The 17,165-nt window shown below is 31.6% G+C and overlaps 3 protein-coding genes across 6 annotated transcripts in view; 2 read left to right on the top strand and 1 right to left on the bottom strand.

Moving 5' to 3' along the window:
- Positions 1 to 17,165, top strand: part of stan (starry night) — a 147,505-nt gene that overhangs the window by 700 nt on the left and 129,640 nt on the right. The gene's annotated exons all lie outside the window — the stretch shown is intronic.
- LOC128671037 (calcyphosin-like protein) overlaps positions 1 to 17,165 on the bottom strand; it is a 44,840-nt gene that overhangs the window by 14,630 nt on the left and 13,045 nt on the right. The window lies entirely within an intron of this gene.
- Positions 952 to 14,925, top strand: LOC128671026 (uncharacterized). Its single transcript, XM_053747113.2, has 2 exons — positions 952 to 1,172; positions 1,949 to 14,925. Exon 2 carries the CDS (start codon positions 2,079 to 2,081, stop codon positions 14,886 to 14,888), a length of 12,810 nt encoding a protein of 4,269 aa, XP_053603088.1. The 5' UTR covers positions 952 to 1,172; positions 1,949 to 2,078; the 3' UTR covers positions 14,889 to 14,925.

Raw genomic sequence — 17,165 nt, 5'->3', positions numbered from 1 at the left:
ACTTAAATAGTGACGTCACCACGATTTCACTGTCATGCAATATTCTAAATTATTATTGTTTTTTTTACATTTAGAAATAATACCTACTTGTTTAAAATAGGTAGTTTTTAGGGTTCCGTAGCCAATTGGCAAAAACGGAACCCTTATAGATCCCTCATGTCTGTCTGTCCGTCCGTCCGTCCGTATGTCACAGCCACTTTTCCGAAACTAAAAGAACTACTTATATAGTTGATACTTGGTGGGTAGATGTATTCTGTGACCCGCATTAAGATTTTTCACCAAAATAGAAAAAAACAATAAATTTTGGGGTCCCCGTACTTAGAACTGAAACTCAAAAATTATTTTATCAAACTCATACGTGTGGTAGGGTATGGATAAGTCTTCAAAAATGATATTAAATGAGGTTTCTAACATATTTTTTTCTAAACTGAATAGTTTGCGCGAGAGACACATCCAAAGTGGTAAAGTGTGTTCTCCCCCTGTAACTTCTAAAATAAGAGAATGATAAAACTCAAAGAAAATATATGATGTACATTACTATGTAAACTTCTACCGAAAATTGTTTTGAACGAGATCTAGTACTTTTTTTATACATCATAAATCGTAAACTGCAATTTACCTTTCATTCGCTTTCAACGCTTATTATTTCAAGAATGTAAAAATATACAAATAACGATCAACAAGAACTTTTATGTTGTGTTACTTGCTACGGAACCCTTCATGGGCGAGTCCGATTCGTACTTGACCGCTTTTTTAAATATGATGTTATTCCTTAACTTTTGGTAAGTAGGTATTGTAGTTGGTAGATACTTTTCCTTTTTATAACAATAGCGGAATATAACTTTGATAATAAAATTATATTATAGAATCTTTTTTTGAAACACACCAAGCTGGTTAGAAAAGACGTCAACATTCGCTCTAAAAAGTTATTTTATTTCTATCAAAGATTTAGACATCTGTCATTCACTTTAGAATGATGTTTTTGTACAACACGGAAATTTTGTAGAAATTATCCCCTAAAGAATTTACTGATTTCTTTAATTTTCCATGCTGAGGTCTAGTGAACAATATGTACAGATAACATAATCCAAGATATATGTTATCAGAGAGGCACGGAAGACCGTGTGCCGGACCCTAAAATGGGCCTTAAAATGTAACTTAATTTTTGTTGAGTAAGTTATTCATTATTTATTAATATTTAGTCCGCTATTTCGAAAAAAAAGCCCTGTAACTATGCTATCCCAAATTCAAATCAGTACGTCACACAAATACCATGCAGTAGAGAGTTATTTTGTAGAGATAGTTTCAATACAATTAGGTATAAATGTTGCGTGTATCATCGCTGGGTAGCCTATATTTGGCCTTGGATTATTAATTGAATCTATTCCAAATTTCATCAAAATCAGCCCGGCAGTTTAGCCCTAAAAGCGTGACAATCAAACAGACTTTCGCATTTATAAGTATACTAGCTGTTGCCAGCGTGAATTTTCCACGGGGACAGTTATTTTACCCTATATCTTTCTCCATACTACAAACTACATCTATGCAAAATTTCAAGAAGGTTGGTTAAGTATATAGAGCGTGAAGAGATTACAAACAAACTTACTTTCGCATTTATAATATTAGTATAGATAGACTCTTTATCCAAAAGAGTACATCGGATCTGAAGAGGTGGTGGTCCAGTGGCTAAGATGCCTCTGATCGAAAGGTCCCTAGTGTGAATGTAATAGTAGGCTTCAAACTATATTTTATAGTTGTTCCCATACGACAACCACTTTGCTTCCGGTGAATTGTGAAACCCTGTACTGTACACGGCTTGACTGTTAAGTGAATTTAGTCAGTTATAGTGTATAACCATAACTTATGTCAGATACCTTTAAGCGACTTGAATAAAATCTCACATTAGTGTATTCTAATATATCTGTTATCTTTTGGTTTTTATTTCCAGATATTGTGTGTCATGTGAACGTCCTGTAACGTTTTGTAAATGTTTACTTGTTTGTTTGTCATATTTGCATGTTTTTTGTAATTGTTAACGGCATTCAAATGCCCATAAAGTATCAGAAAAGCAACACAAAATGAAGCCTCATCCTACAGTTGCTAGAGAAAGCTGCTCCTTTTCATTATGTCTTGATACCAGCCAATCAGAATGTCCATCTTTAAAACGTTTTATCAAAAGTGGATCCAAAACAGAGAATCTTTTTTACGACAACACCATTTCACTTAGAGAAAGAAAACTGATTGAAAAGTTAGTCGAAACAAGAGCAATTTATGATGACGTTCGAAATCAGTTACTATCTGGAAGAAATTTTAATAATAGAGAAAAAATGAATCTAAGGTTAAACGCGTCTTCACGTGATGAAGTTGACGAAATTAGAAGTGGTAGTGCAATTGTAGAAATCGTAAGTCTGATGGATAAAGAACATGGTATTTGCCCCAAGAAGGCTAGTACATATCAATTGAAATCGGGAGATTATAGTGATTTGAAGAAAATAAAGTGTATTTTTGCTCGTGGGGATAGTCACTTTTCATCGCGATTAAGTGTTTTATCAGTAATGAACCCACGAAAACGTCGGAGGCACAGATCGCGTCGACTTCAATTTAAGCAAATTCGTTCTGATCCTTGTACATGTACTTTAAAATCCCGTTGTTCAAAACCAGGACTTGCAAATAAATTTTGTAATGTAAAATCATTAGGACAATCTTCGCAACTCGATCATAAATGTTTAACTCAAAACGTAAACGAATTGATTCTGAGTAATAATGTAGAAAAAGTAGTAAGAAATTATGAGCCAGGAAATGCAATCAAAATAAAATCACAATCAGTTTCCAAAGAATGTACAATAGATACTTTAGGTAAAATCGAACTAGCTAGGCACTGTGTCCGAAATGAAACTAATTATACACCTTATATTAAAGAACTTGACAAAATAAACAGGAAAGAATACAATGAAGGGAGAACAAATATTGTGGAACATCGATATAATTTAGGAAATCTTAACTTAAATCGCGTGCAAATGAACCGAGTAGAATCTAGCACGTTAGCATATGGAGAAAAAAGTAATAAACGAAAATTGTATAGGAAAATAGGTGGCAAAAAATATATTTCCCGAGTAAATAAGACTATGTTATCAAAGTCTGCTACTAGCAGCACTTCGAAATCTTGTTCATCTATTGAAAACTCTATATACAGACTTGCGAGGTCTAAAAAATCTACTCCTAATGTAAACAAAAGTTTATGCACGATTTTTAATGCTAAGCCTAAAAATGGTGGGCAAACTAAAAATGTAACCGAAAATCAAGATTTGAACAACTCAGGCGTATTGAATGTTGCAAAAATTTGCGATCATAAATCTGTAAATACTTCAGATTATTGTAGTTCAAATCTATGTCTTCTTGAGCCAAATTTGACAAAATCATTAAAGAAAAAACAAAAAATAAAAGAAACATCAAAAACATCTAATCATGTTATTTCTCAACACGTCACAAGTACTTCTAATACTGGTAATAGTTCAGTGGTGAGTCAAATAAAATGCAATTATATGTCTGATTTATATGTATCCGATAGCATGGAGGCAAACAAGGGTTTAAATATGTTATATAAACGCAAAAATCATCATGAGAAACGAAAAAAGGCAAAATCATCTTTAAATTTTATTAAAATAAACGACTCTGAATCTAATTTTACATTCAAGGATATTTCGTATAGTGATAAAGAAGAACAGTCATGTACATTTATCTTGAAAACACACGTACCATCAAAAACAAGGGCTAATTTAAGAAACAATCCTAAAGGGAACCACAAAAATTCGGATATCCTGTCTTGTGAACCGCCTAAACTATTAACATCAGATCTTAACAGTAAACATGTTTCGAAAAGAATACCTTCCCGGAAAAGGATTAAAAAGAAAATTCTACTTATTGGTCCAGGATTAGTAACTACATCCAGCTCCGGTCAGAGTGATTTGGATAACTTTCCATATAAAGAGAATGCTACAAATCTGCACTTGCAATCTGCCAACATAAGCACTTGTCTGGACCATAGTAAAATATTACCGTTTACTTACACCTGTCGATTGAAGAAAGCGAAAACAAAAAAATCAAAGATAAATAATCATGTTTGGATGGCCGTAAAATCAAAAACTATTTTAAACGATAAAAACCGAAATTCATCTGTAATTTGCGTTACGGATCAATTGAAATTAGATGGAACTCCTGTAAAACACCCAAATTCCCTAGATGAGAATGAAGAAAAACCTACGAATAATGAAATTATGTGTAAAAGAACACAATACGCCGTGGAAATGGAGTCAGATTATTGCTCTAACATTCAATGTCCCAAAAAAAGTTATGAATCGATCGAAATTAAACAAAAAGTTTATGTTCAAAATAAAGGTAAACTTGAGATAAGTAATCTACACCTAACTCAGCCGAAGATTAGTAAAGAAATTACAAATAAGACAACATACAAAAAACGTGAATCTCTTTCTTCAACTCAATTTCTAGATGACTCCTGTAGTTCCGACGTTATAAATAAAAGATATGAAAATAATTGTGCCAATTCTATTATGAAAAGAAAAAAACGCTTGACAGCTGTCAACACAATTGAAGATGTTTCAAGTCTGAAATATTTTTCTACAACAATGAGTAAGCCGGATGTTATCGGAGCATGTCCTTTATTGAAGCGGTGTTTCTGTACAATGAATATTCAAATTCCAAATTACAAGCATAATATGGGTGCTAAATCATATCTTAATAAGTTGAAGCCTTATGAATGCGAGCCTGGAATATGTATACCTGGAGAGTGTAATCCATTGGTCTGTTTGAAAACAATAAGAAAAAGACTTCGAAGACAATGTTCAAATAAAACAGAAACAAAAATTAACTCGAAATCTGTTTCAACGAATACTATTCGTATAAACTCGCAAGCAAAATGTCCACATCATGGCATGATGAAACCTTTGTCAGGAATTAAATATAGCTCGTCGCCAAATAGAAAACAAGCCGTGCGTATTGGCTCGACATTTCGTTTTAATATCGAGTTTTCCAAGACCAAACTAGAAACTAAAAATCAGGGTAACTTAAAATATATTAATCAGGGTCTAAGTGTCCATTCTAAACCAGAGAACCAGCGCCAAAAAAATACTCCATATAGCGTATCCACATCCAGAAAGTTGGATACCAGTAAAAATGCACGCATTAAACAATCTGGTTCATCGCAACTACGAGACCCTACAATTTATTTTTCTAGAGGTCAAAAACAAAAAAATCAATTACAAGATTCGTCTCACCGAAATACATCAATCATCAAAAATAAGAATTTACATTCGAATATAGTTTGTAAATGTAAAAATAAGTTCAAAAGTTTGAACATAGAACATGAACCGAATTCTCCCCGGAGAATATTAAAATCCAGCAAATTAAATAGAAGTAAAGAGCAAAAAAATCAATTAAAAAGTAAACAGCAAAAAAATCGATCACAAGGTTTATCTCGCCAAGTTGTTAACATTGGTTCCAATTTCAGTTTTAATATAGAATTTTATAAGAAAAGTAAACAATGGGCCAAGTCCAGATTAAATGAATCAAACAAAGTTATAGGACAATCAAATACTAATATAATAAAAAGAGATTCTGGTGCTATCGGCAAATATTCACAAACGAATTCTGCAGGAAAACCTAAATCTACAACATTTTCTGATTTTTGTACAACGCTACAAGGTGTGAGCAATATACCGGCAGTAATAAAAAAACAAATTTCTAAAAAAAATTACCCTCGTATCATTCATTCAATTCATTCTAGAAAAATCCAACTAAATGATAAACATTTACCTTGTTATTCAAATACCAATTGTAATAATTCCCTCAATGACAAAAATATGCATTTTTCACAATTTTCTAAACAACGACCAAATTCTCACATTAGAAAAAAAGAGGCTATAACTAGTAATCTTGTTTCTGATCCTACAAATAAGAATCAAGTTGTACGTATAGGGTCTACCTTCAGCTTTGATATTACATTTTATAAAGATGTGCTGCCAAATTCAACAGATTTAGAAACTGCTGCTAAATTATTATGTAAATCTAAGAATTATGATACAAATGAATATAAAATCAAAGAACTAAGAACTGCTGGTAAGGTTGATCAGATATCACAGGTATCAAAAACTATGATGACACAAGAAAGAGGAGTTAATACATTTTCTGAAAGACATTTATGCATTCTTAAACTTAAGAATAGGAATAAATTTAAAGCTGAATATTCTGAAAACCTTCATTTAAATAAAATTGACAAAGGAGTGATGACCCAAACTTGTCATGGTTTGAAGAACGCTTATATAAAAACTCAAATTCCAAATAAATGTAAATGCAAAAAAAAACGTAATGAAAGCTCACTATTAATTGGTGAGAATAAAAGACAAAAAGCGCAAAAATATTCCAATTGTTATATTGAGCCTACTCGCAGAAATAAATCTTCAAGACAAGTTGTTAGAATAAAATCCAGTCACAGTTTCAATGTGGAGTTTTATAAGCAGAGATCTCATAATGAGGATGATCAACCCACCATGTATACTCATCCATGTAAAATTTGCAAAAAGACGAAAGATTGGGTGAAATCAAGTTGTATTGCAAATGCTCCTAAGAAAATACCTGCTACGATATATGATGATACTTATCAGCCAAGCCTACAATATAAAAAGTTACAAGGAATATCTATTAAAACACAAACTGCCCATAACATCAATGACGGAAAACGGTCCTTAAATAAAAATAAAGAACAGCATATACCCTATGTTAGTATCAATAATGAAAGTCTGATTGATGCAGACAATACATTTAGAGTAAAATGCAATCCTCTATGTAAATCAAAAAAGAAAAATATTGCTTCTAATGTTGAAGCCCAAACTAGTTTATATAGAACGGAATGCAAATGTACTAAAATGGGATCACTTATAAAAAAATGTCTTTGTAAGCTGTCATTAAAAAAAACTTCCAACAATGACATTATCGCAATAAGTGAAGATGAACTAGGTCACACATCAGGATTAAAATTTAAAGTTCTATCTCATCGTAAAACAGAAACAAAGAAAACGATTGATTTCATTGATAATGAAGAAGTAAGTCGGAAGTCAAACTTCAGAAGGAGTAAGTTACAAAATCGACCTAATTTTGAATGTAAGTGTAGTAATTTGAAATTTAAAAATTCATTATATGATAACTGTCCAAACTTAAAAGAACAACGAAGTTTTCGGATTCATAAACGCAAAAAAGGCATTAAATTCATAATGCCTACGGTTACACCAGAACCAATAAATGGCAATATAAAGTCAAAAGTAGTTAGAAAGAAATCAGTACAAGGCCTTCAAAACTCATGTGAATATTATCGAACAATTCATATAAAAGAAAGAAAAAAGAAATCTAAATCAAAAAAATCGGCAACTTGTAATTGTCCAGTACAGAGTGATTCAAAATATTTACAAGTTGATGTTAAAAAACAAAAAGACTATCATTGGTGTCCTTCTAAAAAAAAATCGAATTACGAGTGCCCTGTGCATACTAGTGAAAAAAAATTTCGTCCTCGGTTTCCCGTGGTTTCTAAAACTCCGATAAGTTCACAAGACGATACATCTTGTAGATCAGATAACAAAAACAGTGTTACATTTGGTTCTTGTATGAGTTTCAACATTGACTTTTATAAAGAGCGGACCAATAATAACGATGTAAAACCTTACCTTGAATCCAAAACTACTCTTGGAACTAATAAAATACCGATGTTTCAACGTAAACGATGTAATAATTGTGATGGTGATAAATCATATTCTACGATAAGTTCACAATCAGAAGGGATAAAGTTAGAGAATAAAGGAACTAGTGTCATGAATACATTGAAACGATGTTTTTGTACCTTAAATATTCGAAAAGATGCACATCAAAATAGTATTGCCGTTAACCGAATGACAATAGATGATAATCATAAATCATTATTTAATAAGCAACAAAATGACGAACTTTATAAACGCTTACCTCGAGAATTTTACAAAAATAATAGTAAAACGTTACTTCCAGTTGAAAAAAAAAACTTAAAGTCTCAAATAGTTTATGTGAATACCTGTAAACAGTTGAATTTTCCCAATAGATGCTCACCAATGGACGAGCGTAAAAGACGTGGTAAGAGGTTAACAGCTAAAAAGAGTGCTTTAGCTATACAAAAATTATCAATAAATGAATCGCCAAAATTAAAATCTTCTAGCTTTATAACTTTTGTAAGAAGTTGTAAACAAATATTTAAAGATAATAAAAAATGTGATTTCCAGAGAGATAATAAGCAACAGAGAGATAAAAGAAAACAACATCATTTATATGTAGAAAACTATTCTGATTCCAAATCTTGTAAAAGAAAATTCAGTACGGAACAATTTGATGGACATAATGTAAAGTATCCAAGTTACGGATCTGTTGATAACAAATATATTCGTTCATTTCCCTATATCGTATTTGACAATGAAATAAAAAAATCTAATACTCCTGAATGTGCTTATGCTAGTAATAAAATTGTGAATTATTCTTTTAGTATTTACCCAACTTTGGCTGATAATTTGGGAAATTCTGTTTACAATCATAAAAATGAAAAAGGTAAAATAAAACCGATGTCTCATTATTCAAATCACAAAGGTTGCCTTAATTTTAATAAATCGAGTAGTTATCAGAAAGCTCCATGTACGTGCACATCAATTTGTAATAAAAATATAACTACTGACCATAAACTACCACATTTTTCGAAAATTAGTAATAAAATAATAAATGATGATATCAACTCACGTAAATTATTGAAAAAAGGAGAATTAATTACAAGTGGGAATAGAGAGTCTCACTTTTCCGAATCAAAAGGTTTTGTGAAATTAGAAGTAAAAAGTGATCTGTCAAAAGCTTCTAAAATTACTCAAATTGACGTAAAACCCGACTATCAGACGCAAACTCAAATTATACAACAAAAGGATAAACGTATAAATTTTAACCGTAAGCATCTCAGCGAATCGACATATAGTAAACGGACATTTGCTAACTCGATTTTAGGTTCCACAAATATAACTAATATAATAACCAAATGTGTATGCCGAAAAGGCGATGCTGAGAAAAAAAGCGATAAATGCGCCTTATGTTGTAGAAATAAAAGTAATTACGGAACCATCCGTTATGAAAACAGACAGGCAAAACTTCCCGAAACAAAAGATTTTGCCAAATTTGAAATAAAAAGCAATATGATAAAATATAATCACAAAATTTCTAAAACAACTCAAATTGACTTAAAACCTGACATTCAGACACAAACTCAAATTATACAACGAAAGGATAAATGTATAAATTTATACAGTAATAATCTCAGTAAATTGACATATAGTAATCATAGTAAACGGGCACTTACTAATTCGATGTTAGGTTCCACAAATAAAACTACTACAATAACCAAACGCGTATATCGTAAAGGCAGTGTTGAGAAAAAAAGCGATAAATGCGCCCTATGTTGTAAAAGTAAAAGTAAATACGGTAGTCAGCATGATAACAGACAGGCAAAAGATTTTGTGAAATTTGAAATAAAAAGCGATGATCATAAACCTTCTAAAACAACTCAAATAAACGTAAAACCTGACATTCAAACGCAAACAGAAAATATTCAACAGAAGAATAAAAGTATAAACTCCAACAGTAAGTATGTGATTGAATTAAACAACAGTAAACATAGCAAACAGACATCTGCTAATTCGATGTCAAGTTCCACAAATGTAACTAATTTCATAAGGAAATGTGTATGCCGAAAAGCCGATGTTGAGAAAAGAGGAGATGAATGTGCACTATGCTGTAAAAATAAAAGTCCATACGGAAACATCCGTAAAATATTCTGCAAGTGTTTCTCATCAAGCCCTAATCAAAATGCCATCAGGCAAGCAAAACATCCCGACAAAAGCGATTTCATCAAATTTGAAAAGAAAAGCAATCGCGTAAACGATGATTATGAATCTTCTAAAAGTGATGTAAAACCTGATATTCAGGCACGAGCAAAAAATTCAAAACAAAAGGATAGTAGGATACATTCAAACTATGATACCAATAAGTCTAGATATAGTAAATATAACAAACAGAGGTCTAATAACGCGATGTTTGGCTCCATAAATATAACAAATTTTATCAAATGCATGTGTGGAAAAACCGAAGCTAGGAAAACATGGGATACGTGCGCATCATGTTGTATAAATAAAGGTCGATACGGAGCTATACGTAATAGTTACACTGACATATGCAGTTGTTTTTCACCGTACTCTAATCAAAGCGAAAGACAGGCAAAACATTCCAAGTCAAAGAAAAAAATCGATTCAGAAATAATAAATAATGAAAATAAAACTGAATACAAAGCTTCTAAATCAAGTAAAATTGACGTAAAACCTGATATTCTTATACAACCTCAAAAAGTGAGGGGCAAAAGTATTTTCAATCATAAATATTCCAGTGAGTTGAGTCTTTCGCAAAAAAAGTTAAAAGAATCTCGTCAAGGTATCAGACAGCTTTATGCTGACCAAATAGAATTATTAGCTAATAATTGCAAGTGTGTGAAACGGAAATGGAAAAGAAAGAATAATAAACTCATAAAAAATTTTGATGAAATCACCGTCCCAGACAATATTGATTCATCCCAATTTTCACGTGGCGATTATCTTTATCCCCAAAAATATACAACACCAAAAGTACCGAAAGGATCTTTAAAAGCCAATTTAGATATAGGTAATGAAAATAATAAATGTGCATGCTTTCATAAAAAAATACCTAAGCATGTTGTATTTTCAGTACTCTCTTCTAATGACCGGTCTCTATTAGACCGGTCACCAAAAATTAGGAATAAATCCGCAGTAAATTCCAAAAGTGTTCAGGTAATTTATGAAAACAAAATGGGATTAACTAACCATCTTAGTGATACAACTGAAAATAAAAAAGCAATAAAGGGCCACCACAGACACAAATGTTCTTGCAAGTTGCCGAATCCTAGTTTCAAATTACAATTCAAGAATCGTAATGAATCAGCAGGACTCCACAATGAATTATGTGCTTGTGAATCAGTAAAATCTTCGAACATCAAGAATCTTCGTTCGATAAAAAATAAATTCTTAAGAGACGCTCCTAAACAACATACACTAAAATCGGAACAAATTAATACAGACGATGAAAACAATATCAACAAAATGTCAACTAAACCTATTATGATATCCGAACTCCCCTGCAATGATTGGCAAAAATATATGTTGCTTACCGATGGCATTCATCAACTAAAAACGCCTTGTGATAAGTTTGTAAATCTATCTAAACTCCCGGGCAATGATACTCAAAAACAAGAAACTCCTCGTGATAAGTTTGTAAGTCTATCTGAACTTCCTTGCAATGACTGGCAAAAATATATGTTGCTTACCAATGACACAAAAAAACGAGAAAGTTCTGATGAGAAATTTGTTGAAAATAAATACCCACGGTCTTGTCCTAAAACACAAAATGTTAAAGTTTCTGAATTACCATGTTCATTATCTAGCTCGCAAAAATATATGTTATTAAGTGAACCACCAAACCAATTACAAAATACCTGCCAAATTAACACATTGAAACTTGACAGGGAATATTCCAATAAGATTTTTTGTTTACCTAAAAACGAAAAAATTAAGATGTCCGCAATAAATTGGGAAAATACTAGTAATAAAAAAAGAAAACTTAAAAGTATTTTTAAATCAACATCTCCATGTCCGATTTGTATTGCTGATTTTAACAACTTTAAGTCCTCTTGCGGCAAAGGGAAAATTTCACAACAATATTTGTGTCAATTGAATACATCCGTAGCTTCTCAGGTTGTACCAGTAGTTGAGAAAGTCAGTTTATCACATACATGCCCTTACTCCGTATCCATCAATTCAGATGACAAAAAAGTAACAACAATTAATGCATGTAACAATTTATGCACTTGCGATTTTCCTTGTCCTTGTCAAAAGCATCCCAAAACAGCAAATATTACTGAATTGTCTTTCTTTGATTGTGTAAAGCCAAATAGACTTCTTGTTATAAGTGATAGCGATCAACCTGAATCATCATTACATAGCAAAAATAAAGTGAAAGTTGATTCTAGAAATGGTATTAACTTCTCAATGCTAGAAGATAAAAATAAGTTTAATGTCGAAGAAAAGAAAATGGTAAATATTCATACACAAACAGATAGCGAAAATGGTATAAGAAGTTTATATGAAAAAATGCAGAGGCAAAATCATATAAAAGCAAAAGAGGAACAAAGTGAACAAAAGATGGGTCCCAAAATGCATAAGAATATGAAACATGGTGCAAAATTGGAGGTTATACCAATAAAAAAGATACCTCCTGAAAGTGGAAAAAATACATTTTTAAAACAATTTTGCATACATTGTAAAACGCCATCGTGTAGAAAAGAAACTGTGACTGATGAATATTTAGGTAAAACTGCTAGTAACGTATCTCCGGACTTAAAGAGTTTGCAAAGTACCAAATTTATTACAGGTATTAAAATTCGTGTTAACAAAATAGTTGATAAGTTTCATAGTGATAAAAACAATTGTAAAGATCCATGTATCTGTCAAAATCGAAATGGAATAAAACAAAGTGAAGAAATAAAAAATAAAACAAAGATGAAAGAAATGGATCTTAGTGATTTACGTGGTAAAACCACACCTGACAAAAACAATCAGTCTGAACGTAAAACAAGAAATCGTATGAACAAATTGGGCAATGAATCTCCTTCAAAACATCAATCTGAACGCGATAAAGCAAACATACCCAAGTATGAATCTGAGCGCAAATCAAAATTTGATTCGAAGTCTGCAATAGATACAAATACATCAAAACTAAAATCTGAAAAATATAGGCCTAACGCTCAATATGAAACTAAAATCTATAGCGCTCCTTCTACAAAATCTTATTACCAAGATAAGTCTGACCAAAACGTATCTATAACTAAAAAATATAATAATAAGCCTGAATCTGACAGAAAATCAAAAATGGAATCAATTGACGAATCTGGATTAAAATTTAAAGAGACTTTAAGAAAACTCAAATCGAAAGCTGAATCTATAATTAAAAAAATTTACGACAGGCCTGAAGCTGACCATAAAAACAGAAAATCAAAACAAAAAATGGAATCCATTAACGAATCTAAATTAAAATCTAAACAGAGTTTAAGTAAACTGATATCGAAAGCTGAATCTATAATTAAAAAATCTTCCGACAGGCCTGAATCCGACCTTAAAAACAGAAAATCAAAACAAAAAATGGAATCCATTAACGAAGATGAATTAAAATCTAAACAGCCTATAAGAAAACTTAAATCAAAAGCTGAATCTATATTTCAAAAATCTTACAGGCCTGAATCTGACTCTAAAAACAGAAAATCAAAACAAAAAATGGAATCCATTAACGAATCTGAATTAAAATCCAAACAACCTTTAAGAAAACTTAAATCGAAAGCTGAATCTATATTTCAAAAATCTTACGATAGGCCTGAATCTGACCATAAAAACAAAAAATCAAAACAAAATATGGAATCTAACACATCTGAATTAAAATCTAAACAGACTTTAAGAAAACCCAAATCGAAAAATGAATCTATATTTAAAATCTCTAACGACAGGCCTGCATCTGACCATAAAAACAGAAAATCTAAACAAAAAATGGAATCAATTAACGAATCGGAATTAAAATCTAAACAGCTTTTAAGAAAACCTAACTCTAAAGCTGAATCTATATTTCAAAAATCTTACGATAGGCCTGAGTCTGACCATAAAAACAGAAAATCAAAACAAAAAATTAAATCAGTTAACGAAACTGAATTAAAATCTAAACAGAATTTAAGAAAGCTTAAATCGAAAGCTGAATCTACAACTAAAAAATCTTACGACAGGCTTGAATCTGACCATAAAAACAGAAAATCAAAACAAGAAGTGGAATCTAAAAAAAAGACATCCAAATTTAGTTCAAAATCTCAACATATGACTAAAAACTTGGAATCCAAATCGAAATTTGATAATGAACTCAAAATAACTAAATTAAAATCAGGCCTTGAATACAAAACTTACAAATCGAGTGAATTTAAGAAATCTGATTTTGACTCTATAGCAAGAACATTGAAAAAAAAGTCGAAGTCATCCTCATTTCCTAATTATTTGCCAAAATATAAAACATTTTTTGTTTTATTCGATCATAAAGGAAGATGTATTTGTGGCGTTAAACCAGTTAAAACAAAAACGAAACATCAGTCAGAAAAAATAAAATTCAAGAAGAGTAGGCAGAAAAAAGAAAACTTGTTTAATAAAAAACAAAGGGGCGTTTACTTTAAACGTAAATTTCTATGGAAGCGTATGAGAAGATGCACAAGACGAAAAAATAAATTGAAACGTCTGAAAGAAAAAATCTTCCCCACAAAAACAAAGAGGATGATTCGGCGGTTAAAAAAAAATAAAAAGAAAGTAGCTTCTTTACCCGTAATTCGGACAGTGATAAGGAAACTTGAAGAACATCCTCTTACCAACTACATGCTTCACTACTTTGACAAAGATTCCAACAGACGATGGAGACCTAGACAGAAAGTCATTGTTGCACGGAAAGAACCCGTTGATTTCCAGTGCAACTTATACATGGCTTCGATCCGAAAGAAGCCATGGCTTTCTGTATATTATTTATGTCCCTGGTTCTACCCTCATTGTATAAGCTTTGTTAATTTTTGGAAACAATTTACTAATATTGTTTTAATTACTTTAGCTGTGGTAGTGTGGACTCCTTGCTTCTTGGCCGTAGAATTGTGTAGAGGTTTAATGTGTTGCGTTTTCTGTACTGGTTAACATTTCAAATAATAAAATTTATAGTATGTTCATCTTATTTACGCCAGTATAATTTATTTCTTACACACATAATAAACACTACTTAATCGGAATATTTTGTGAAGGTTATTTTGATAGTGGATTTATCCGCTCATTAATATATTTATCTTTATTTCACTATGACTAGTATCCAAATGTATACATTAACTTTTTGCGGAGATAGAATAAAATAGTTTTGATAAAATTGAGCAGATACCTATTCATTCGCATTCGCAGCGATAATGGGTGAATTTCACGAGTGTTTTAACGCGGCGTGTAGCGTTTCATTCGTGTCCAAATTTTTTTCCCCCTTGTAGGATTTTTTTTCGAAAAAAAAGTTGAAAATGCTAATCAGAAATCTGATCAAATTCCATCCAGTTTTTGCGTGGTACGCGAACAGATATAAATTCGCGTGGTACACAGACAGATATAAATTCTTAAAAACATTGTTTTGGATTCTTTTATTCGCATAAAGACTCCCCATAATTATTTTTCTTAGACATAGCCCACTTATAGTTTTATAATATGTATAGATTAAAGTTTGATCGCCTTGTCCAAAACGAAGTTGTGATATGTTTTGGAAGAGCAAAAACAAAGAGAGCAATATCGACCAATGTTCGAAGTGTGAGGGCGAGCCACCCTCTTTATGAGTCAGAGGGGAGGACCCTTACACGTATTGCGGTACCCTTGCACTACGTACTTTATCGATCCTGGCCATGGCATGCTTTTGGCAAATTTTCAAATTTTAACAAATTAAAATGTAAAATATTCATATTTTACAAAATAATTCAGAAAGATATTATTTCAGACTAGTTCCACAAAGCAATTCTAAAACTATGTTAGTATGGAACGATTTATTAAAATTTTGACTTGAATTCGTAATTATAATTATATAAGGTAATTATCCGTCGGTAAACAAAAACCTTCGGACGCTATTAGGAGTGAACTGCATTAGCACCAAAATGGAAGCGCAACGCTTTCTCATTATAACGAAGAGTCAGTCTACGCTTTTCTATGCGATCACAGCAGCGACACGGTAGCACGAACAGCACCCATAGGTATGATAAAACTGTAAATATAGTATTTCTTGAGCCGATACGAGTTGAAAAATTAAATTTATGTTTATTGTTCGACATATTGTACTATGACCTTTTCACAACACTGTTGAGTCGATGGGTAAAGATGCTTCAAAGTGAGTGACATTAGTAATTCATGCCTAAGAAGAACCAACGTTTACATCCGTAAGTATTAAAAATCTACACGTCGTTTCTGGACTGTATACTACTGACTGTAGATTATAACGTTGATTGCTTCAAGCCATTGACTACCTACAAAATAATTTTGAATTCCGTCGACATCTTAGCCCTTATTGACTCCCTAAACAAGTTATTCAAATGAGACGCTAAAATTTCGCAGGAAGATAGGGTTGACGTATTATCTCCATATTTATTGGACGTGGCCAGTCAGATGAGAAATTATACACATGTGTTTATTAATAGCTTTTCATAGCCATTGTTTGGTTTAAAGAAAATAAAATTTTCTTACGAAAACAATAATCCTGCGCCGGTGGATCATCAATTTATAAGTATAGTCCGCTCAAACGTTGAATAAAGAAATTATTTCTAACAATAATTCTGATTCCATTTAATCATTAATATGGAGCGCCATAAAAAAGTTTTGAATACCTATACTGTCATTAAAAATTCATTTATAAATTGAAATATAATGGAATGGAACATCTCCATTGTGCATGTTTCATTCCATATTACAATAAAAATATTGGGTAATATTTCACCCTAACCTATATGACCATTATGAAATTTGATTTACCATTTCATAAGCCTCAAGAGTATAATAAAACCAAACGCGGAACAATTTTGGACCCCTTGTGTTTCAACACGCTGCCATATTTCAAATTCGCGAAAAACTTCAGCAAAAAAGAAATGTTTTTAACCATTACTGACGGAATGTGGGACTGTACAGATTCTGTGGTCCTTAAATGATGGATGGATGATGGATTTTCTTTATTTGATTAAATTGCTAAATAATCATTTCAACACCACACAGATGTTTTTTTCTAAGTTGCAAATTCGTAAATACACCTGTATTTTGCCAAAAAAAATACGGTTATCCGGCCAAAATTTGCTCAGCTGTTACGTCACGAGTACCTAAAAATGGCTGTCACATTATGACTGAAAATTACTGCTATTTTCGTAAGATCATATTTAATAAAGAATTTGATACCCATTTTTCGTCTAT

Source organism: Plodia interpunctella, chromosome 6 (assembly GCF_027563975.2).
Source record: "Plodia interpunctella isolate USDA-ARS_2022_Savannah chromosome 6, ilPloInte3.2, whole genome shotgun sequence".
Taxonomy (NCBI): domain Eukaryota; kingdom Metazoa; phylum Arthropoda; class Insecta; order Lepidoptera; family Pyralidae; genus Plodia; species Plodia interpunctella.
This window is presented reverse-complemented; position numbering and strand designations above follow the sequence as displayed.